The sequence below is a fragment of the Penicillium argentinense genome (genome assembly GCF_028826775.1).
Source record: "Penicillium argentinense strain IBT 30761 chromosome Unknown utg000010l_segment0_segment0, whole genome shotgun sequence".
Taxonomy (NCBI): domain Eukaryota; kingdom Fungi; phylum Ascomycota; class Eurotiomycetes; order Eurotiales; family Aspergillaceae; genus Penicillium; species Penicillium argentinense.
This window is the reverse complement of record NW_026622669.1, coordinates 2,043,172-2,065,720: the sequence shown is the minus strand read 5'-3', so window position 1 is coordinate 2,065,720 and position 22,549 is coordinate 2,043,172. Positions and strand designations below refer to the sequence as shown.

Sequence of the window (22,549 nt, the reverse complement as noted above, 5' to 3'; positions counted from 1 at the left end):
CTCCGATTCTGCCTGATGACCATGATCGAGACTGGACCCGTCTCTTGAATTTCCCTTTGACCGCAGTTAAGCCATTTACCGCTACGGACTACTCGGCACCGTGCTTTCGGCCTAGCAACAGTCCTTCGCCTCGTCCACCACTCCACCCCCCACCTCACCTCTTTTTTACTCGCGAACATACCTGGGACGCTGTCGATCATGGCGCCTAGCGACGACGTCAAGGTCGGCGACCTGGTCAATGTACCCGGTGGCATGTACGGAACTGTTAAATACTTAGGAGCAGTTGCAGGCAAGCCAGGCCGATTTGCAGGAATCGAGCTGGGCAGCGAACATGCCGCGCGAGGAAAGAACAGTGGTGATGTGGACGGACGAAAATACTTCGTGACCAACGTTCCGGGCTCCGGTATCTTCGTGCCCATGAACAACAGCAAATATGTTACTCGCCGATCTACGTCCGCGTCCGCCAGTACCTTCGCTGCTCCGACAACACCTTCACGCGCTGCCCCCGTCAATTTCAGCAAATCAGTTGGCCCCAGTCTCTCGACACCGCGTCCGCGCATGCGAAGACCCTCTCTCCCTCGTCCAGAATCTCCTCGCGTCCCTCCTCCCAAGCTGAGCCTAAGCGGTTTGCGGACTCCGTCCGCGTCCTCCAAGGCCTCCAATGGATACCAACGCAGCCCTATCAAACCGCCGTCTCGTCTTTCCGATCGCCCGCCATCCCGGCTCAGTATAGATGACGATGCCTCGTCCTACGGTGGGAGACCGTCAGATTTTCAGCGACCATCCTCATCCGAGGCCCAAGAGTTGAAAGATCAAGTTCAGAAACTGGAGAAGCAACTACTGGAGCGAGATAAGCAGCTCGAGGAACAGTCCAAGACCCTGGGTGATTTCCAGAAGATGTTGGAAGAAATGGAGGGCTCGGATAATATGAGCGTGCGGGCTCAGCTTCGTGAAAGAAACGAGCGAATCAGTCAATTGACCGCTGAATTCGACGGCCACCGAGCTGACTTTCGAAGCACACTCGACACGCTGGAGATTGCTGCCTCTGAGACTGAGCGTGTTTACGAACAGCGACTTGACGAGCTCATGCAGCAGAACAAGGAGCTGCAGGATCGCGGCGAGGATGTTGAGATTGTTGCACAGCAGCTGAAACAACTCGAGGAACTCGTTTCCGAGCTCGAAGAGGGTCTGGAAGATGCAAGGCGGGGGGAGGCCGAAGCAAGGGCTGAGGTCGAGTTCCTCCGAGGAGAGGTGGAACGCACCAAGTTGGAACTCAAGAAAGAGCGCGACTGCTCGGCTGCGGCACTGAAGGAGGCGCATGGCTCCGCTGAGGGCCATCACATTTCACATGAGCTGGACCAAAAGGATGATGAGATTCGAGGTCTCAAGGCTATCATCCATTCGCTGAGTCGGGGTAACCCCAATGCCGCAGATTTGGACGAAAGTGGCCATGTCAACCGAAACAACGACCAATCCGAGCACTTGTCTGAGTTGGAGAAGCGATTGCAAGAGATTGAGGAAACTGCCCAAGGAAAGAACACTCGCATTGAAGAGTTGGAGCGCGAGCTACGGGAATTTCGGATCAACTCGAGCAATGGAGGTCGCAACCGCAGTTCCACCGTCACGCTGTCTCCCAAGCAGCACAAGCCGACAAGTTCCTCTGGCAGCATTCCAGCGAACAATGCCAACCTCACTCACCGTTTGTCGGACCGCACTGTCGTTCCGAATGACTGGCATGATGCCCCAGCCAACCCTAGTGAGGCTCGCCAGCACCACCGTGGCGCCTCCAACTCCTCCCAATCACGCCTCGAGCCTATGCCTGAATCAGAGCGTTCTTCTGACGACGACTCTCAATGGTGTGAGATCTGCGAAACTGGCGGACATGATATCTTGAATTGCACGAGCATGTTCGGCTCTAAGCAAAATGCCAAACAAGCAAAGCCTGCCGAACGGCCTGCTGAAAAACCCCCAGCAGAGAAGCCTGCCGATGATCACTCGAACTCGAACCATGGTGCAGATAGCCACACGGACAGCACCTCTACCCAGAAGACGGGTCGTGATGTTGTCCTCGAGGGTCTCAAGGGCATTGGTGGTCTGGGATCTTCCATGACCCCTGCTGCTGGTAAGTCATCGGGAGTGATTGATGAGTCCAAGTGGTGTGCTCTGTGTGAGCGAGATGGTCATGAGAGCATTGATTGCCCTTTTGATGAATAATGTTCCATGGCGAATATACGAGATGGCAATCATGATGGAGATGAATACGATTGCACTTTGGCTCCTTTCTAGTACATGCTTATTTCCCTCTATTTTCTTGTCGCTCTTATTCCCCCTCCCCCATCCGGCACTACCGCAAGAGGTCCAATCTGATTCCAGTCGTTTGATGATCATGCTGTCTGTGCCTTCTTTCCTTTTTGTTCCCCTTCCACCCTGTGTATTATTCCCTTGATCATTTCGGCTTTCTCAACCATTCTTTTTATACATCCTTCATCCTTCCTTTCGTTGGTGCTTTGCTGAACCGGGCCTTTGCGCATTTTCCTTTCTCCTTTTCTTGAATCCATTCGCCCTCCCCTTGTACTGGTGTCCATAGCTGTCCACATATGTCTCTGCTCTACGTGGACAGGGCTTCGGGTCTAAGGACCATCCCATACTCGCCTCTCTATCCAAGCTAGAGAATTGGTAATATAAAATCTAATTGATCATACCCTCACGTATCGAAACGGTTGAGAATATTGGTTGCTTGGAATCTCATCCGTACTTCTACCATCAACAAGGGTGCAACTTGCATGGAGCCACCAAGCAATACAATGCACTGTCCGAAACATCCCAAAGAATGTTGAATTCGTCACTCATCATACAACTCGTCGCTTGTCATACAGTTATCTTCAAGAAAATACACGATACGATCCCGAACGGTGCCGATATCTTCCAGCTCGGCCAGGAAGCAGCGGGTATCAAGCCCAACTCCGACAGGCATTTCACGGCTAAGGTCGTGCCCTTCTTCAATTTTCTGGGTGACTGGGTGGCTGTACAAGCTCCCCCTCCCCATACTTTGTAGCAGCCACCTCTCCACAACCCTTACACGTCCTCTTCTCCTCATCGCCGGCGAACTCCTCGACGACTGCCTTGACCTGAGTTCCGAGGTCCGTACAAACAAATTGTTTCTCCCATACAATTTCGTTGCACTTCCGACAATACCATCGCATCTTGTCGACAGTTCCTTTCGCCCGCGGCTGCTCCATAACCACTCCCACTGTATTCTCGAAGCGCACCGGGCAGTGCGGAGTGTTCGCCGGCAAGAGAAAGATCGAGCCCTCGTGGATCGGGATATCCTGGAATGTCGGTGGCGTCGTCGAGGTGTCGACTGTCTTAAGCAGCATCGATCCTTTGTACTGGTAGAAAAATTCGGGGGTTGTGTTGATGTGATAGTCTGTTCTTGCGTTTGGTCCGCCGACGATCATCACAGTGTACCCGGTTGTTGCCGGTGATGAGGGGTGGTAGACACAGTAGTTGTTTACTGGTGGCTGGAGAAGGTGGGAATTGGCTTCTAGCCTAGATCAATTATCGAAGTAAAGTCAGTAAGTGTGTCGCCATTTTTCGTTGAAGTCGGAGCTTCATATCGTTGGGCCCCCACGATGATTCACCGGTGGAGGGGTATTCGGAGCACGGAATGTATGGGCATGGGGCAGGCAAAGACGGTACCATTTAGGTATATTGAGGGCGGGAGGCAACATTGCACAAGCTGTGTAATCCGAATTAACCGGCTCTAGTCCCCTCGATCGACAAGGTCCTGGTAGAAAGTGTCGCGTGTGGAACGTTGCTCGAAAGGGTCCAGCAATTATCTGATGCGGGCGGAGATACCCATCGGACTTAAGCCGATGCGCCGGAGCGGATCAACATGCATCCGCGATTTTTCTTTTTCGATCTGGAAAAGCTCCGCCCTGCGCGAAGTTTAGCAGAGTCCAATTCTTCCAAAATGGAACCGATAATCCCCCCGCTGAAGTTCACGTCGCATCATAACCTGGTCGAGCGCTTGGTTCTTGCGACAATCATCGGCCGCCCCATAAGAATCAAAGAAATTCGCACATCCTCGCCGACGAACCCTGGTGTGAAACCGCATGAGGTTGCGTTCATCCGTCTCCTCAGCAATATTACCAATGCCGAGAAAATCATTCTTAATGAAACGGGTACGGAGCTGTACTACAAACCTGGCATGATTGTTGGTAGCGCAACCAAGGCTGGCGCCCAAGGGACTGATAGCTCTGCCTCTACGAAACTTGTCAAACCAGAATCTTTTATGAACAATGAATACGACCGCGGCCTGAGCTACTTTCTGATTCCCCTTTGTATGCTCGCTCCATTCGCCAAAACAGAGCTCGATATTCTGTTCAGCGGTCCCGGTGTCATTACTTCCTCCACTCCGACAGGCGATATGTCCGTTGACAGCGTCCGAACCGCTATCCTTCCACTTTATGAGAAACTCGGCTTCGGCAATGCCGCCAAAGGTGTCGAGCTTCGCATCTTGAAGAGATCAAATCCCGGTCCCAATGGCAAAGGGGGTGGCGGAGAAGTGCTTCTTTCCTTTAAAAATCAGACGCACCCCCAGAAACGTCTGCACTTGATGAACCCTGGCCGCATCAAAAGTATTCGCGGTGTCGCGTACTCGGTCGGTGTCTCTGGATCCAACAATGCTCGCATGATCGAGACTGCTCGTGGTATCCTCAATCCCCTGAGCCCGGACACCTATATCTTCTCCGACGTTTCCTCTGCACCTCTGATACCGGCCCCGACCAAGAACAATCCCAAAGCGCAGAAGAAGGTCGGACTGGGGTTCGGCTTATCATTAGTCGCAGAGTCCTCGACGGGTTGTCTTTACTCTGCTGATGTTGCCTCCCCTCCAGCCGGTGGCGTACCACCCGAAGATATCGGGAAACAATGTGCTTTCCAGCTCTTGGAGACTATTTCCAAGGGAGGTTGTATTCCTCCAGCTGCCGCGACCACCTTTCTTATCCCTATGACTATGGGCCCCCCAGACGTCGGGCGATTGCAATTTGGTCGCGATGTGATTGCTGATCCCAACTTGATCCAGCTTGGTCGTGATGTGACCACATTCGGTGCTCCGGGTTGGGGCATTCGGGATGCTGAGAACGAGGACGGCGACGTTATTGTCACTGTGGTCGGTTCTGGGATTGAAAACATCCACAAAAAGAAAAAGGGTGGCGCCGCTTAATTTGCTTTCTTCAAGTTTCGCCTGCCGACCTACAAAAGTTCCTGTTTTTGAACTCACATATCATGATACCCGATGTTGCTCGTGGTCCCGTCTGTGGGATCCCAATCTCGCATTTGATGTATTCCATCGCACTTTGTTCACTTTCCTGGCTGGTTGAATCGGGGCGTTTTTGTGAAATATTAGGAAAGAAAATGTTGATACGGATTCTGAAGTGGTCTTCTGATCTCGTTTATTGTCAAATGCATCGCTGGCGTTGGATCACTATACATATTCTTCGCCCTGATGATGGGGTTTTTGGATTTCAGGCCGAATGGGAAATACAGGTGTTGTGCATATCGGCCACATCAACTGCGCGCAGGTCGAGAAATGGTTGGTTGACATGTGTCCGTGGAGAATCTGAAAGCGCTGTGACTATTGAGGCCAAGGTCCTCAAGGTGGGGCCAGGGAAGGGCCACATCCTCTCTGGACTCCTTTCTAATCCGTCTTATACACTCTTAGCGCCCCTGGCATGTTGCATCTCGCGCCCCAATCCTTGAACTTATATATCAATCATCACGTAACTCATCAGTAAAGACTGTAAAATGCCAGACTTTGTGATTGGCCGTATTTGCCAGGTATCAATATCACAGTGAACCAAGAAACTTGAGAAAACAGGTGAAAAATTCCTTTCATTTTCGTCAGATTTTAAATACAACTTTCCTACTCTCTTAAGCTCTCTAGCAGATCTCGAGCCCTCATATGAACATGATGTAAGCAACGGGCGCTGATATGAGTGAGCCTAGACCCAGAGGTCTCAGAGCTTCCTTGCATAGTTAGCGCCCAGACTGCATGTTTGTGGGGCCTGCCTTTTCTACCTGGATTTCTTCTTTGACTAAACAGGCCACTTGATGATAACGTAGTTCCCAAGCGAGTGACGCACCCAAGCGAGTGACGCACACCGCCTACCCCTACATTTTTAAAATGATATTAGACTACTAAAAACACTATTAAATTCAAAAACTATAGACTAGGGCACCGAGTAATTGAATGGCCAATACTATTGCAGCCGCTACATCTCCGCGGTGCACGTTTGGCTGGTGGGGGTGGCAAAATAGGTGATTCAACCGGTGCGGGCGGATGCTGTTCAACAGGTTCCACAGGCTGCACTGGCTGCACTGGTAGTCGCAAGCCCTCTCCAACTGTAATACCCTGTTCGCATCGAACGAGACGATTCGTTCTTGCTCGCTTTTGCCGTTTCTTCTCATTCGCAGCCCGTAAATCAGCAATTTCCTGCGCTTGTAGCACATTGGTATGCATTGAGACACAGTAACCCTTGATAATCTGATCTAGGATAATCTTTGATGGGGAAGGAGGGCTTCTTGATCGTTTTCTAAGTAGTTTTTTGAGTGAAGAAAACTGTCTTTGTACTTGTTTGACTGTTTTTGGCGTTTTCGGACTGAACTCGCTCGATCGGCTGCTTGGGCGGCTAGGTGGTGGTGTAGGTGTTCGGAGAGAAATATTCAGTTTTGAAAGCACCCGTTCAGGATCTAGTGGAACTAGACTTGCTGCTGTGAAACTATGTTGAATAGTCTCTAGTTTAAAGGTCTCTTCTCGTGCCTGAGGATATTCTGCTAGGAAATCTAGCTTATCAATATGGTTAAATCCTAGCCGTGCCTGATTGGTAATCAGACGACTATAGGCACGCTTAAGAACAGCAAAACATCCAATATCTAGAGGTTGAAGAAGATGGGATGAATGTGCTGGCATGCAGAGTGGGATAATTGAGTTTTCAGCGCAAATTCGGTCGAATTGAGGCGTGAGATGGCTACCATGGCCATCTAGAATCAGAAGGCGATGCTTTCCTTTCATCCGACTTGAGGTGAATGGGATGAATAGATTTTGAAGCCATCGGACGCTAATTTCATCTGGAGTCCAGCCATTAGGTGAAACTTCAAATCGCCAATCTTTTGGAAGGCCATCAAGCCAACCGATGTTGTGGTTTTTGGCTTTGAAGATTATACATGGTGGAAGAGCAAAACCTGCTGCACTGATTGACTCGATTGTAGTCACCCATTCACGATTTCCTGGCTGTAGAACTGCCCGACGACCATAGTACTCGGCTCGAGTAACCACCTTTTGTGCTGAAATAAGGCCCATCGCGAATCCAGTCTCATCAAAGTTGTAGATATCATCTGATTGGATGCCGTTCTTATTGATCACATTTTGAACGGTTTTAAACCACTCACGTAAGACGTTCGGGTCCTCGTTTTGAGCACGTTGATAGTCATAGCGTCTTGAGAAGCATGTTCGAAGCTCTTTTTGGCGATTGATAAAATTTGATGCCCAGTTTTTTCCAACTGTTGGTGAGGGGGTGTTTCCGCGGTCGGCAAGTAGAATATTCGCTATTTCTCTCACAGTTGAGGGCCTAGGCGCTGCACCGCGTGAATCCATTGAGAGTATCCACTTTACAAGCGATTCTTCTTCAAATCCAGTCAATTTATGACTATTAGCGCGTGTATTCGCGCGAGAAGACTGGCCCGCACGTCGGCGGCGGATTGTAGCCTCAGATACGCCGTATGTCTTGGCTGCAGCGCGAAGACTAGGAAATTGTCCTTTTTGAAGAGCCTGAATGGCTAATAAGATTCTGCCCTCACGATTAACCGAATCCTGGCTTGATTGAGCGTGTTTTGGTGGCATGGTGGGTGGTTGAAAATAGTGGGTACGCGTCAGGACGCCATTTTTGGTGGGGTGCGTCACTCGCTTGGGTGCGTCACTCGCTTGGGAACTACGTTAGCGGGATTAATACTTCTATGATTCAAGATATCCTCGCACTCAAGAGTGCCGTCCTGATATACAACCCCTTGTACTTGTGGCAGCTGCAATATCATTATGGCAATACAAATCAGTGGGGCTCCAAGTGGCCCAAAACTATGGTCAGAATACTTCTGATTTTCGTAAGTCAAAGGCTAGCTAGTTACAATCCAACTCGCAAAGGTGACTAATTATGGGGGCACGAATGTCTTTCGCGTAGAATGTTGCTTATAATGGTTGGATTAACTTCTTTGGAATAAATTTCTTGTGGCTCCATAGGAATTCCACGGTATCCTGCCAGTAGTCATGGGCTATATCGGGCACCGCAGTGGCGATCATAATATATCCTGAAAGTCAAATTTTCATATTGGAGTTCTCGGAAACAAATCCCCTACACAAGTGAAGATGTAGGTCGATTATGTCTTTCCAGGGATTTTTTCTTTCCTTTTCTTTTATCGTTTTTTCCTTTTTCTGTCTCCCTCAGTCTTCGACATAACATGACGTCTTCACACGTAAAGCAAAATAGAAGAAATACTAAGATAGTAATAGTGACAGCTAATTTGAAGTAGTAAGTGGTTATCTTGGCATGGAGTATTCTGCGATGAGAGCGAAGCTTTAGGGACAGTCACAGAAACCCTTGTGTATTGCGACTTGATACAACGAGACTGATGTAGTGATAGGCATTATTAAGACGAAATTTCACTAAAAGCGGTTATGCTAAAAAGGAGCTTGTGTGAATTCAATATAAATTCTATGCAGAGCAAAGTCGTGTCTATAAAAGTAATGTGAAGCATGCTATGACGATCCCAAAACGCTTGAACGCCAAAAATGCGTGGATACCCCTGAAAGTCAAGCCAAAACATCAAGAGCGAGTGACCAACCGCCATGAGAAATGAAAAGCTGAAAGATCGGCAAAGTGGTGAAGATATGCAAAAAAAAGAAACCAACGTCAATGAGAAAAAAGTTTTAGAAAGTGACAGGGAGAATCAGAACCAGGAGAAAGAAAGCATATCACTCCGAAACATCCTCGTCTTTGCCAGGATACATAATATCCTGTCGCAAGACGGCCTTGGCGTGGGCACCAAAAACGAAAATCCACATTGCGACAATGCAAATTGACATTGCGGATCCAAAGCCCTGAATCCCTTTGCTCTCAAACGAGTTACCCAAGGTAATGGTTGCAATGGTGAATCCCGTATTAGGGAATACCATCGCCCACCAACTCAGATGGAAACCTGTGGGTGGGGATCGAATCACAGCAATAAGTGCAATGAAGAAGAACCAAAGGCTCAGAGCCCAGAGGAAGGCTCCCGCAGCTAGTGCAAGGACCTCCAGCGTCCGTCCGTCCTCGGCTGTGTCGACGCTTCCCATTACGCTGAAAGTGGTTGGGAGACCGCGGGCCATGCCCACGAGAGCAAGAGCTGTGAAAGCTGGTGGGCCAACGCAGATGAACATGCCCGGCCTGTGCTCGCGGTTCGGCAGACCCGATTCCATGAGTCGGCCAATGTAGTGTGCGTACATCATGAAGCTGAGACAGAAACCCAGGCCTTGGAAGGTCATTCCAGCGGTCACAATAGGAATGGCGGAGCGGTCGGGTTGACGTTCGGCAATGACTGAGGCAATGGTTCCACTAAGCATGATTGGGAATGCGGGTAGGACCCAGGAGGGCATCATTGTTTGCAGTCGGTATGTGACGGAAGAAAAGACGAAGGAGTATTGGATTGTTGCGACGGCGAATGTGCAGACGCAGTATAGCCAGAAGAGGACTTCGAGGGTTGTGGAAAAGGAGGGTGCAGGGTCGGCGCCGAAGTACTTTTCAAGTCCGGTGATCATTGTTGCGATTGAGAGCCAGAAGGTCGGGAAGAAGAGGCCTTCTCGGTCATGCGCTAGGGATTGCACCAGTCCACCGTGGATTATGAAGCGAGCTGCCATCAGGCTACAGACGAGGGCGAAGAGGAGGAGGTTGAAGAGGTAGATTGCAATGCCGATTTCGTCGAGGCCTTTGAATCGGTTTGGTTGCACGGCCATTAGAAGAGCTAGGCCTCCTGTGCTCATTGTGAGGGTGTACCAGGCCCATGTGAAATGTCGGAGTCGTTGGTAGAACGATAGACGGATGTGCTTAGGGCCTTTCTCTGCGTCGAGGATAGGGGTGTCGGAGTGGTTGGAGTGGGAGGAGTGTGGAGGGAGCTCATATGCCTCGGCACCGAGGAGGCCTGGAGTAGACATTGTCATGCTCGATGTTGTATGGAATGTATAGCAATAAAATGCAATTGAGCAGGCTTGGTGAGATGCAATGTATAATGTAAGAAATGTAACAAGATGAGACTGGATCTGGATTGTGGATCTAGTAGATGTCCGTAGATCTGGAGTAAATCAAAGAAAGCAATGCAGACAAGAAAAGGAGATTGTTGTAATGAATATAAATGCAATGGAACGGATAGAATGAACAGTCCAAACGAGCAAAGTCCAGATTTATGAATCTCTGGTTGCACATGGCCAGGTAGCCGCCATTGATTGAGTGCAAAGCACTCGCAACGAGGATCCACGGCCAAGAAAAAACCAAGACCTCCGCGCTACCTCAGATTGACATCGCCAGAGCAAGGAGCCCCCTTCCTGAAGCATCGTGGCAAAAAACGGACCTACCAGCGTCGACATAGTTATCGGACCCATCGCGGCCGGGAACATACCTAGAAGGCCACAGGCCGATCGGCCCAGTTCGTCGGGCTCGGCAGGATCACTCTTAGCCTTGTCGTCCACATTTGGGTCCCCTCAGGGGCGGACGGCACGGACATGGCGCAGGGTGTGAAGATGGACACCCGATGATCCACCGCCGTCTGGGCAAGCATCAAGTGTGCCCGACAGTATACAGAAAACGTCGGTGCCTATGCCGGAAAAGCGTTCATCGCCGCCAAGACGGGCAGCGTATATTCTGCTGCGGATGGAGTTTTGAGTCGTGGCTCTGTGCGAGGCTATGAGCCTCTCTTTGGCCCCCTGAATGGCATGTTATTGAGACAGGCCAATGCTGCCAAACGTCCAGTTCATGATGTCTCTCTTTCTCCTCTGCTGGTGGTGGCATCATCGGATGAGAGGTTACCCAGATGATGTATGCAGGCCCGTTGCTCGGGCCGATTCTCGTCTAATCCTGGTCCGAGGCGTGGCTTTTTGCCATGCAGACGGCGTACAAGGGGAGCGAGTTGCCCGAGAGCCTGTGCCTGTGCAACGTGCGTCGCGGCGCGGCCAACTTCAATGATCGACGTAGCGGCCTCGGAGACGGACCGCTGCCAAGCTTTGTGGCAGTGAAGAGGAGAAAAGGGGGATTGGAAAAGCGTTTGTGAGAGAGGTGGAGGAGAGTGCGAAGTGGGGGGAGTCGTTAGATCTATCGAATTCTGCCGGCTGAAGTTGTCGAGGGGGAGAAGTGTAAAGGCAAAACCCCTGAGCGTGTCCTTATCTTCTCACAGCCACGGCCAAATGCACTATTGACTGCCAAGAAGCCTGCCTGGACGCCGCCGATCACTTTGCCTGCGTTTCATGCTTATTTTTGCGAAGAGGTTGACTTCATCGCCAAGATGCCCAGACTGGCGCTGCGCAGCCGGTGGATCTCCCGTCGATCTGCTCGGTTGACCTGCTGTGTTCGCTTTGCATCCTGCAGAGTGGCGGTTCTATCTGTGGAAGTTGGCGATGTATACAGGCAAACACTTTTAAGCCGGAATGTCACTGGCTACGTGTGCTATGCGTGTGCTATACATAGAAACTGGCCATCGCAGCCACGATCCTCATGAACTGAGAGTCGATATGCATTTCTCGACAAGATCAAACTCATACCAGCCAAGACACGGCAAAATCAAATCAAAATCGGGTCCAAATTTGCGCCTCAGATTGACAAATAAGCACCCAGCGCCAGGCGGGTCGCGCACAGCGTCACAATTCAGAAAGAAGATCAGAATAATGGCAACACAAAAGAGGGGAAAGGGAAAACAAGTTGAAACACTCTGAAAATGCAAATGCAAGACAAGACAAAACTCCGATGCTCCCAAGACTTCCAGACCTCCAATTTCCCCCAATCACACCTTACCATTCGACCACGACGATAATGCATGATGCAGGAACCACAATGCCCTCCACAATCACATCATCCGATACACAAGATCAGACGCCAACTCGGGCGTCAAGTCCAGCAAAGCCCTCAAGCTTTTCGGCGCGCTGTCGTTCCGCTCTCCAACACGGACATCAACCGGACAAAGAGAAGGCGATGTGGCCTCGCTATCACCAGGCGAGTGATATCTAGATAGCTCCTTCACCTTGCAAGCTGCATAATGGACAACAAGTCTCCGCAGCTCATTTTCCCGAAGTTGCGTCGCCAAGGTCGGCGATATCGGCTCCAGCCGCGTTGTCTTGGTATACGCATATCGCATCAGATCCAGGACTCGAAGCGCCTGTTGCGCCGCCAAGCCGCCGAGCTGCTGCGTAGTATCCTGATATGGGTCCATTTGGTCTGTGGACTCTTCGAAGGAGAGGTGCAGAAGGTCGTGATGCAGTTTCCTCAGACACAATTGCGCTAGTGCCGGGATGAGGTATTTTGTGGCAAAGACGTAGACCTTTGCATGGAAAGTGAGGTAGGGAATCTCGACCGGGTCTTCTGCAAAGTCTCTTTGTTGTGGAGTGATTCGGGCGTCGACGTTGTATTGCAGTGCTGAGAACTCGTCCCATAGGCTCATGCCCGGTGTCCGTGGTGAGGAATCCGGTTGCTTGGCGAAAGACATATCGATCACTGGCGTGGGCTTTGGAGGATCGATTGGCTCATCTACAGTGTTTTGGTCTGCAGTTTCTGCCCAGCCTTCGCTTGAGGGCTTTTCGTCATCGGGCGTACAGGCTGCTTCCTCCCACCTCTCTGTTTTGGCAGTCTCAGGTTCTGGGGTTGTTTGGGATTCTGCAGCTGGCTCCGCAGCTGGCCCTTCAGGAGTCTCTTCAGATGGCTCTCCGGTAATCTGCTCGGCAGTTGGCTCGACATCGACGGACTCGACAGGCTCTGCTGTTGCTTCCTCCGGTGCCAACTCAGCTACCTGCACAGGAGGAGTAGTGGGCGGTGTCAGATTTGCAAGATGTTCCTCCACTTCAGTTGAGTTCTTCTTCTTCTTGTCCTTCTTCTTATTCTTGCTTTTCTTTGTTGCAGTGGTGGTAGTATCCCACTGTGCCCATTCATCTGTTTCGTTCGATGGTTCAGGGTTGTCATGCTCATCTGCCTGAAGAAGAGGCGACGATTCCGTCTGTTGTTGCAGCTCGAGCTCCTCGGCTTCCAGTTCGCCAGAATCCTCCTTCGGCCGAGCATGTTCTTCCTCCTTTTCAGCAACATCGGCCTCGGTTGCATCTTCAGCTTCAGCCTCTGCTTGGGCCTCAGCAGCCGTGTTCTCCATTATCGCAGGCGTTGGCTCTGCCTCATGTTGAGTCCCAGATTGAGCTTCGGGCTCGGGTGCGGGCTCGGGTGCAGGCTCGGGCTCGGGCTCGGGCTCGGCCTTGACCTGGCTACCACCATCAACAGACTCCGGCGGCGGCGAGGGAGCAGGTGGAGGAATGGCCGATGACATAGAACTGGACCGGTAGGTTCCTCTCCACGAATGACCTCCGGGGCTATGTGCGCCTTCGGCGACGCTGGTCCGATGTTCCTGTCGGGTCACCGGCAGTTGAGGCACTACATAATCCCCGGTATATGCATACTCCGAGAAAGCAACAAAGGTCTCGACATCCTCCTCCTCGAGAACAGCTATGCGATGCCTGGATTCTCGAGTATGCCCATTGTTCATGAGATTGTGCAAAGGTTTCGAGACATGTTCGGCTAATCCCGACTGAATCGTTAGCTTGGTATGTCGTGGGCCAACGAGAAAGGTAAATGAAGGCGAATGAATGATGCTGTTATTTGGAAGACGCTGCGGGTCAGCGCTCTTTCTTGCTGGTATCGGGATTGGCATTGCGGTGGGTTGAGGGATTCTCAGCACGCACCTACTGAAGTTGGGGCGGGAGTCCATGGGGCGACGATGCTCGCGGCTTGCACTCTTGCTCTCGTCGTCTTCGATGTTGACGAAACGGTGATTTAACGGCGGTGGATTCGATAGCCCCTGATTTATGCCACCCCTCTACAGGAAGTCGCGTACTGCTTAAATATGTTCCTGGACCCAGGGACCAAGTCACACAAGGTACCAAGCGCACCTCGGGCACAGCAAGCGACCCAGATAGCGCCGGTAGTTTGCTACGTGTGCAGCCCTGATGGGTGTGGAGAGGCAAATTCCATCGACGCCAACGCCTCGTGCAGACCGACTCGGATCCGCGAGGATATCAAACCGGGGGCGATAGGCGTCTCACAAGGTCAGGCGAGGTCGTAGTAGCGCAAACTAGCTATTGTGAAAGCCACGCGCAGCAGCAGCAAAGCTGCGTAATGGCCCATTCCACCTTGTTTCTATCGACCTGCATGGTGCATCTTGAATGTGCCGGGTGCAAACTCCGTGGTCGGGGGCCATTCGATCGGCTGGGATGCTGCGCTGGTGCGGGTGACTTGGTTGTTCGTGCCCAATCCCAGCCTGCTGAAGACCCAATGGGTGGGCCTTCGGTGGTTTGACCGTGACGGTGGAATTTTGGGGTGGTGATTGCTTCACTTTTGGGTATTGATTGCATTTTCGGATTCGCCTCACGGACTCGTGGCGGTCGGTGTATTCGTTACAGGAGAGCTGGTGGGTCATGGTTGAGAGGTGAGGTTGTTCCGAGGTGCTATCGCGTAATTGCCGTGCAGCAACGGTTATGGTGGTAAGCAGGCCTGTTATCAATAATGAATAAGAATCACTCTCTAGCCCTTGTGATCTGTATTAATTGATTGGATTAACCAACCACAAGCAAATGAATATGCGGAATATTAAGATGGGCGCTCTACAGACGATTTATCCAGGCGAAGCAATAACGACCCAAACGTCCGTATATCCAGTACGGAATATATCAAACCAATCAGAATGGAGATCAAGATATCTAGTCTATGGCCCTATATCCAAAAATATCATAATGAATGCGAAATTATACATGTGTCCATGGTGTACTCAATCAACTGCCATGCACCAGTCGGATTTCCGTCAGGCCAGGCTCCCACTCTCGCAGCCCTTCGCCCACGCTGTACCAAAAGCGCAGGCGAATGCACTCCTTCCGAGCCTCTTCAATATCCCCCTTATCAAACGCGCCAGCCAGAGCGCCCACGCAGACCGCAATTCGCATGTCATTCTCCTTCTTCAAAGCTTCAATCTCCTTCTCTCCCTCGGGTGTCGCTCCAACCTCCTCAATAGTCTCCTGAACCTCCATAACTTCTATCAAAGTCTGCGCATCAAGCGCGTGTTTCGTCGCGGCGTCCTCGGCCGTCACGTCGATGCCGTGCCATTCGCGGAGAAGGTATTGGGCACGTTGGAGCGGATCTGCAAGTGTCCGATGGGCCTCGTTGATGCGGGCGGAGAGCGCTTCGGCGTGCTGTTTTGCCTCACCAGAAGGATATTTGTCAGGATGGACCACGTTTTGTAATTGGAGGAATTCGCGTCGTAGATCACCGATTGAAATTTCGAAGGGGGAAGACGGCGGTGGACCTGACGGGAATGTTTTCGGGAAGATCGTGTAGTAATTTGTGATGTCTGGCGCGCCGACTAGAGTCGTTTCACTGGCTGCCGAAGCTCCTGAGGATTTTGCAGATGCGAAACGAACAGTTGTAGAGGATGACGATATAGGGAAAGATTGCTGCTTGGCGATGACTGCTTGGTTTCGGACGGATGTCGGATGTTGGCAGAGCACGCATGCATTTCCCAAGTTTAATTGAGGGATTCCTAAGCGAGTGGAGGTTACCACTGAGCGAGATGTCGCTGGTCGACACAAATGTCGAGCCACGCTGGGTACGCGAGACGCCATGGTGAATATGTGCAAAGATGTTGAAGCCGACCGCGGAGATTCATCGCTCGCCGCGGAAAATCCGCTTTTACGTCATCCCCGCAGCTCTCGTGCACGTGATCTTATACTATGTATGCTGTTGATTTTTAACCGAGCATTGTTCAATTGATCTATAAAGCTAGATCCGAACATTACTGAAGATATGGTGATCCCGTGGCAAAAAGTCGCTTCGATCTGTGCTTGATTTTGAATGGTTCCCGGCCCTGCTCGGATTCTAAAACAGCCTTGTGTCCATGATATGCCTTAATTTTCGACATCTCAAGGACATTGATCCCTGTATTTGGATCCGGGATGGTTGGATCTGCTCCTGCTCACAACAGTACTTTAACGACCTCGAAGTTGAATCGCATGCTGGCAATCCACACTGCCGTGGCTCCCGTACGACCGCCGGGGGCATTGACATCGATTTTAGGCTCGGATTTGAGAAGAGCATTAACAACAGGTACCATTCCAAACGATGTAGCATAATAAAGGGGATGTGTCGTCTGGATGACTGCTGGGTCTATTTGCATTGAAGCATCCCTTTGCCCAAATAGTGCTTGGACCCACGTACTGTAGTTACCACCCCCAGGAAGGGACCTCGTCGCAAAGAGTCGGTGAACCATTTGCTGCTGATGGTCCTCTAAGCTGCAAAAGGCTCCATGATAAGGCCAGAAATTTGCGGCATAGCGCATGAAGGGATGATCCACGAAAAGTTTCGAAGGCTTCGGAGGCATAATGACCCACGTAAAAAATTGTCAAAATATCATGCCGATTTGCCCTGCAAGCTAGCAATATCAGTGTCGTGGGTGAAATTAGAGAGCATTCCGATAAGCTCGTGGACTATGATTATGGCAACGCGATGCGGGTCATACAATTTAACAATGCGCTCGCCACAGATAGGTCATTACAAAGACGATGCAACGAAGCTGTGTACTGGAAAGTCATTCTCAAATATGCCGAGTTACTTAATCCAACAACACTACCACCTGCTAAAGGGCCAAACGATGGATTCAGCATGGCAGAAAAACAGTCGGCAAGAAAATTCATGCGGGATGCTGGGTATGGGCTGGGTGCCGAAAATCAGCGACAGTATCGAATCTTTTGGAAGAGTCTGTGGGAGATGCCAGAAGCTGGGATTGACAGAATCCTCCTTTATCGCACGAAGGAATTTGATAGTTTCTGCCGAGGATACCCTAGGAAATCAGAAACGTCGCTTGTAGATTTATTAGAAGACTTGGAGGAAGCCGAGAGCACGGGGGAAGGATAGCAGGAAGGGTAGCCTAGGCGCCAGCCTAGGGGACACCCGTACCACTTGAGACACCGAGGAGAGCTACAAAGGCTCAAATGCCCTGCGCATATAGGCGACTTGGGGCGAGGAAAAGGACCTGACAGCATTTACACGGTGCTCACGCCCAGGAACTCATAGGAGCAGAGATCTGAAGGCAGCCTCAACAAGCGGCTGGAGACCCTGCCTCAGACTCGCGGTCTGTCATAGCTTTAGGGCTCGATGCAGACAATAAACTTGATTAATAATAATAATACAGGTGGTCATTTCTATCATATCGTACTTCGTTTGTTGACTACGTCATGTAAGAAACACACAGAATGCCCAGTCCCACGTACAAAAGCAAAAAAAAGATGTAACATCCATCCCCCCGGTTTCGATAACCAATAGTTCTGAAGTCAGATCCGTCACAAATTGCCTCACGAGTTCTTCACGTGGACCACGACCTTGCCTCTCGCTCTACCCATTTTCAGCCTCTCAAACGCTTTCGGCGTGGCATTGAAGTCGAAAGTGGAGTCAATGACGGCACGTATCTTTCCTTCTTTCATCCACGCCGCGAGCTGGTCGAAGTCGGCGCTATTAGCCTTTGCCATGACAAATAGGTACTTTCTTTTTCCGCCTCCAAGAAAGCCAGGGAGCAAAAAATTGCCGATGAGCTGTTTCATGGCGCTCAGACTCATTCCCATACCGACTTGGATGAACTTGCCGCCTGGTACAATGAATGCGTGCGACACTCTGTACAAGTTGGACGGGGATCCTACATTGTCGAGGATCAGATCGAAGATTTGCCCCTTTCCATTTAATTGCTGGATTATTCCGGCCGATTGGTAGTCCAAAACCTCGTCCGCGCCTAGACTCTTGCACAGTTCAACATTGGCTGCGGAGCAAGACGTCGTGACGTGACATCCAAGCGCCTTCGCAATTTGTATCGACACTACACCAGTGCCTCCAGATCCACCATTGATGAATACTTTGTCGCCTGCTTTAACATGTGGTTCTAAGCCTTGGTATGTTGTCATCCCAACGGTAGCGATGGAGACCATGTCGTCGGCTTTGAACCCATCCGGTACCAACGCAAGTGCATCTTTTGAGACAGGGACAAATTGGGCAAGAGCTCCATGCCCAAAAACCCCATTGCATGAGCCGTATACGATATCGCCAATGCGAAAGGAGTCCACCTGACTACCGATCTCAACAACACGACCACAGACATCCAAGCCAGGCGTAACAGGTGACCGGAATATCATCTTTGTAAGGAGACCAAGTTCAAGAATCTTGTAGTCAATTGGATTGAGCGCCGTGCTGTAGACCTCAACAAGTACCTCGTTGGCTGTGATTTTCGGTTTGGGAATTCCTGAATCGGTCAGGAAAAGGTTCTTCTCGACTGGGCCGCCTGAAGACCGAAATTGCCATGCTTTCATTGTCGCCATTGTGGGTTGCGAGGAATTTCGGGAAGAGTGCAATAGAAGATAGGAAATCCAGAACGTGGAGGTTTGGTTGCTTACCTGGTATTTCTCAGATCCATCGTCGCGACATATATACCCACGGTAACTTGGCACCACTCTGGGCGTCGGGGCGACCGCATCCCGCCGATCCCGAGATTGGTCATCTCATACAATATGAGGTATAATGAACGGGCTGTTCCGCAGTTTGGTGATGTGGTCCGTATATAGAAGTCGCTAGAATAAGATGCCTATATTTATAAGCAGATTCATAAGAACCAGAGATGCCAAAGAGGCGGAAAATCCGCGAGATGTAGAGGTGCCAGATGTATTGAGTTTACAACAATACATAATTTAAATAACTAACGTAATTCACGGCTGACCGGGTCACACGGTTGAGCGGGTCACCCCAAAAACACCATACTAAACGCGATATTTTAAGTCATAATATATCAACAACGAGACTATTATTTTGCTTGATTTTAAGTATGCTATGATCTTCTAGCATAAGAATTAGTATAGTATAACTTATATATTCAAAAACTGATTATTTACCAGTATTACCAAAAATACGCTCCGATCGAGCGATGTAGATATATATATCCATATTATCATACCGTATAATATTTCTAGAGCACATAAAAATATCTAGTAGGATATATTTAATACTAGGGTAGCATAAGATCATATAATCAGCCTTAAGCGTTGAAATTTGAAGTGGTGAAATATTCCATTTAGTATGGTGTTTTAGGGTGACCCGCTCAACCGTGTGACCCGGTCAGCCGTGAATTACGTTAGTCTTATCTTAATTAACTTATGTCAAAGCGAGCTGAATTGGTATAGACTAGTATGCATTTGGACGAATGAGAGCTACCGGAACCATCAGGTAAAATAGTGATTGATTGATTGAAGGAGGAGACTAGAACGAATGGAAAAGGGGCTGGTTGAGCTGTCCCATGGCGGTGTAACGGAGTATTCGAGTGACAATACTGATGTCGAGGTGTTACCCGCATAATACATACAAACACATAGGAAATGTGGGTTGGATTTGGACCAATCCCATGTCACTGTAATAAATCTCTCCACTTTTCCACGACAACTTACTTTGAATGTTCGATCAAACCTCACCAATTTGACTCTGTATTTTCCTACCTCTTCTTTTCATCTTTTTAGGGCAGCAGCGCGCACCTCGCGTGTTCCAGTGCGAAAGACAATTCTATCTGAATTAAGAGGGATTTTCGGATGGACTCCCAATATGCGGATATGCAAAATTCATTGACGAAGTTTTCTTCTCCTAGCTCGAAATGTAAATTACGCCTTTGGTCTCATCGCCCAACGTCCGATGACCGTGCCGGGAAATGTGAGGGACGTAGATGTGGGTCGTTGTAAGTTCGGCAATCCAATTGACTATAACTTGGGAGATTTATGAGCCGGCTATGTGGGGCTAGGACGGCTCCGCGCTTCATTGTACTCAGTTCATACTTCCATTTACATATCTACCGCGCTTCCAATATTAAAATTCCAGTGGGCTTACTGTTACCATAGAAACGCAAGTAAAGGGGGCTGTGAGTCAAGATTACAGTTTTTCCTCGCAAGTCCTGACCAAGGGGACACAGTGTGTTTGATACTCGGCAAATTTTCGAACATAGTTTCTGTCTGCTGCAGGCAATGGGAAAGTAAAGTGAAATGGAATCAAAACAGGGCAGGCGTTGGAAGGCCGTCCACATCTACTGGTTGCGTGAAGGACTGTATTTATATTGATCGCAGCTGGTTCTGCGTCGCAGTAGCAGTAGCCTCCACTGAGATAGTGGTATTTGAGCCCATGTGTTTGGCACATCGGAGGCCGAACCGCAGTGAAGACAAAGCGCGACGGTCCTTCATTTTTTTCCAGGCCAATTTGTTCACTTAGCAACCATGTAATAACGGGTTTTGGACGGGTTTAAGCGGATTCTGGCTCTGTTTATTCGGACGCAAACTGAAATTCGCTTGGCAAGCTGCACTCCTCAGCCCAGCCACATTTTTAAATTTGCGGGGTATCCTATTTGGCTAGATTATATGTCGATCGGTAGGTTGCAAAACCAGCGCACGGTGAATGACTCGGTCCATCGGCCGTTCGGTCTGCCTTCGGCCCGTGGTGCCACTGTTAAATGGGCGAAGTGGGGAGATTATTGCTAGTCCACGAAGTTTATCTTCACACTAACAAATGCAGTGACTCGGGCGTACTGCCAAAAGAGTAATGTCCGCAAGGAAAATAAAGCGGAAATTATTTCCTGAAACCTACGGCATACTCTTGCACTATCACTCCTCCTTGACATTCGCCTGCATTCGGCCTTTCAGCCAAGATGTCCATCACAGACCTCGTTATAGTCGTCGCCGGAGCCTCCAAAGGGATTGGCAAAGCCATCGCACTGTGTGCTGCAAAGGACGGTGCGTCCGTGGTGATCAACTATTTGACTGATTCTTCGGCGGCAGAGGCTCTTGTGACACAAATTGGCAATGAACGTGCACTTGCAGTGCAGGCGGATATTTCCAAGTCATCAGAAATTATTCGTCTGGTCAAGGAAACTGTGGCACGATTCGGCAGGATTGACGTGCTTATTCCAAACGCCGCCTTCGTACCCGTAGGCGGCTTGCGAGATATCACAGATGAAGACTTCGATCGGTCGTTTGCCGTGAACGTTAAGGGACCATGTTTTCTTGCGAAGGTGGATAGATCTTTTTGCCCTATACAGAGGAGTGGATTCTGATTACTTTTTAACAGGAAGCTGTCCCGTACATGAAACCGGGCAGCACTATCATCTTCATCTCTACCGACCTTGCAGACTCTGGTTCCGCGCCTCCAGAGCTTCTACTTTATGTGTCCACGAAATCTGCTTTGAACCAGATGACACGAATAATGGCCAAGGACCTTGCCACGCAGGGCATTCGAGTCAATGCTATTTCTCCTGGGGCAACCAGGACCGAGCTCTTCAACAAGACCAATAGTGTGGACACCATACAAAAGATTGCAAGTCACAACCCTTCCAAGCGGATTGCGGACCCAGACGAGATTGCTGGAGCGGTGAGTCTGTTGTGGAAGGATGAGAGCAGGTGGATTACTGGGCAGGTGGTGAAGGTGAATGGAGGTTCGGCATCATAAACCCACCACCCCGTTGTCAGACTTGAGCTTTTCGGGTCACTGGGTGAAAAATACACAATATTAGTTTGTGTTTATTGCTAGATTTGAGAAAATAGACCCTGAGAATCACGTTTAACCAATGTTGTGAGGCCTAGGAACGATACTACTCTTATTTTTGTCCTCTTCGTACGTTGTCAGTTACCGATAATCCATAATCCATCAACCTATGCGCTATTATCAGCCAACCAGAGCCGAGGAATCTCAATCAATGGCAGTAAATCAGCAGCAGTTCCCTGTGTTAGCATACAATTAACCATTTATTCCAACGACTCGGGACAGCTGAACATTTACAACGTAACTGTTTGTTTGGTTTGCATACTGCAACAATTCGGGAACGATGCGGCAGATCAATTGACCACCAAATTTGTGGGCTTGTGAGGCAGATCAGAAGGGGCATCGGTGGTCGGTACTCGGAGCACCGAAATCCCGACATGCGGCAATATCAAGCCAGCCAGGTGTGGGGCCTGTATTATATGATCTTCAAGAACATGTCTCGGCGTCATGGAAATATGCTCAGGTGGAAGTACAGCCGGTAGGGTGCAATCAGCGCGGGGTCTGCTTATACGCTCATTAATTCATTTTTGCAGTTGCTGATCGCTGATATTGCCATTTTATCTCCGCCCGGAATTAACTAAACGCCACGAAGCTCAGTCTCCGTACTCAACGAATATTCTCGTTTATAG

General features: G+C 49.9%; 9 protein-coding genes across 9 annotated transcripts; 3 read left to right on the top strand and 6 right to left on the bottom strand.

Moving 5' to 3' along the window:
• Positions 1-198: 198 nt before the first annotated feature.
• On the top strand, positions 199-2,214 carry N7532_010463 (CAP-Gly domain containing linker protein BIK1; the record flags this gene model as incomplete). Its single annotated transcript, XM_056622954.1, has 1 exon — positions 199-2,214. The coding sequence occupies one exon, from the start codon at positions 199-201 to the stop codon at positions 2,212-2,214; it is 2,016 nt and encodes a 671-aa protein (XP_056470370.1).
• A 628-nt stretch (positions 2,215-2,842) lies between these two features.
• N7532_010462 (3-hydroxyanthranilate 3,4-dioxygenase) lies at positions 2,843-3,731 on the bottom strand (the record flags this gene model as incomplete). Its single annotated transcript, XM_056622953.1, has 3 exons — positions 2,843-3,015; positions 3,080-3,549; positions 3,700-3,731. 3 exons carry the CDS (start codon positions 3,729-3,731, stop codon positions 2,843-2,845), a joined length of 675 nt encoding a protein of 224 aa, XP_056470369.1.
• A 242-nt stretch (positions 3,732-3,973) lies between these two features.
• On the top strand, positions 3,974-5,227 carry N7532_010461 (RNA 3'-terminal phosphate cyclase-like protein; the record flags this gene model as incomplete). The annotated part of the gene is made up of 1 exon (XM_056622952.1): positions 3,974-5,227. One exon carries the CDS (start codon positions 3,974-3,976, stop codon positions 5,225-5,227), a length of 1,254 nt encoding a protein of 417 aa, XP_056470368.1.
• A 3,801-nt stretch (positions 5,228-9,028) lies between these two features.
• On the bottom strand, positions 9,029-10,243 carry N7532_010460 (tellurite-resistance/dicarboxylate transporter family protein; the record flags this gene model as incomplete). The annotated part of the gene is made up of 1 exon (XM_056622951.1): positions 9,029-10,243. The coding sequence occupies one exon, from the start codon at positions 10,241-10,243 to the stop codon at positions 9,029-9,031; it is 1,215 nt and encodes a 404-aa protein (XP_056470367.1).
• Positions 10,244-12,141: 1,898 nt separating this feature from the next.
• On the bottom strand, positions 12,142-14,037 carry N7532_010459 (uncharacterized protein; the record flags this gene model as incomplete). The annotated part of the gene is made up of 2 exons (XM_056622950.1): positions 12,142-13,786; positions 14,012-14,037. The coding sequence occupies 2 exons, from the start codon at positions 14,035-14,037 to the stop codon at positions 12,142-12,144; spliced, it is 1,671 nt and encodes a 556-aa protein (XP_056470366.1).
• Positions 14,038-15,097: 1,060 nt separating this feature from the next.
• N7532_010458 (J-type chaperone JAC1) lies at positions 15,098-15,940 on the bottom strand (the record flags this gene model as incomplete). Its single annotated transcript, XM_056622949.1, has 1 exon — positions 15,098-15,940. The coding sequence occupies one exon, from the start codon at positions 15,938-15,940 to the stop codon at positions 15,098-15,100; it is 843 nt and encodes a 280-aa protein (XP_056470365.1).
• Positions 15,941-16,290: 350 nt separating this feature from the next.
• N7532_010457 (uncharacterized protein) lies at positions 16,291-16,695 on the bottom strand (the record flags this gene model as incomplete). The annotated part of the gene is made up of 1 exon (XM_056622948.1): positions 16,291-16,695. One exon carries the CDS (start codon positions 16,693-16,695, stop codon positions 16,291-16,293), a length of 405 nt encoding a protein of 134 aa, XP_056470364.1.
• A 970-nt stretch (positions 16,696-17,665) lies between these two features.
• Positions 17,666-18,676, bottom strand: N7532_010456 (NAD(P)-dependent alcohol dehydrogenase; the record flags this gene model as incomplete). The annotated part of the gene is made up of 1 exon (XM_056622947.1): positions 17,666-18,676. The coding sequence occupies one exon, from the start codon at positions 18,674-18,676 to the stop codon at positions 17,666-17,668; it is 1,011 nt and encodes a 336-aa protein (XP_056470363.1).
• A 2,354-nt stretch (positions 18,677-21,030) lies between these two features.
• Positions 21,031-21,827, top strand: N7532_010455 (putative oxidoreductase, short-chain dehydrogenase/reductase family; the record flags this gene model as incomplete). Its single annotated transcript, XM_056622946.1, has 2 exons — positions 21,031-21,393; positions 21,450-21,827. 2 exons carry the CDS (start codon positions 21,031-21,033, stop codon positions 21,825-21,827), a joined length of 741 nt encoding a protein of 246 aa, XP_056470362.1.
• Positions 21,828-22,549: the final 722 nt, after the last annotated feature.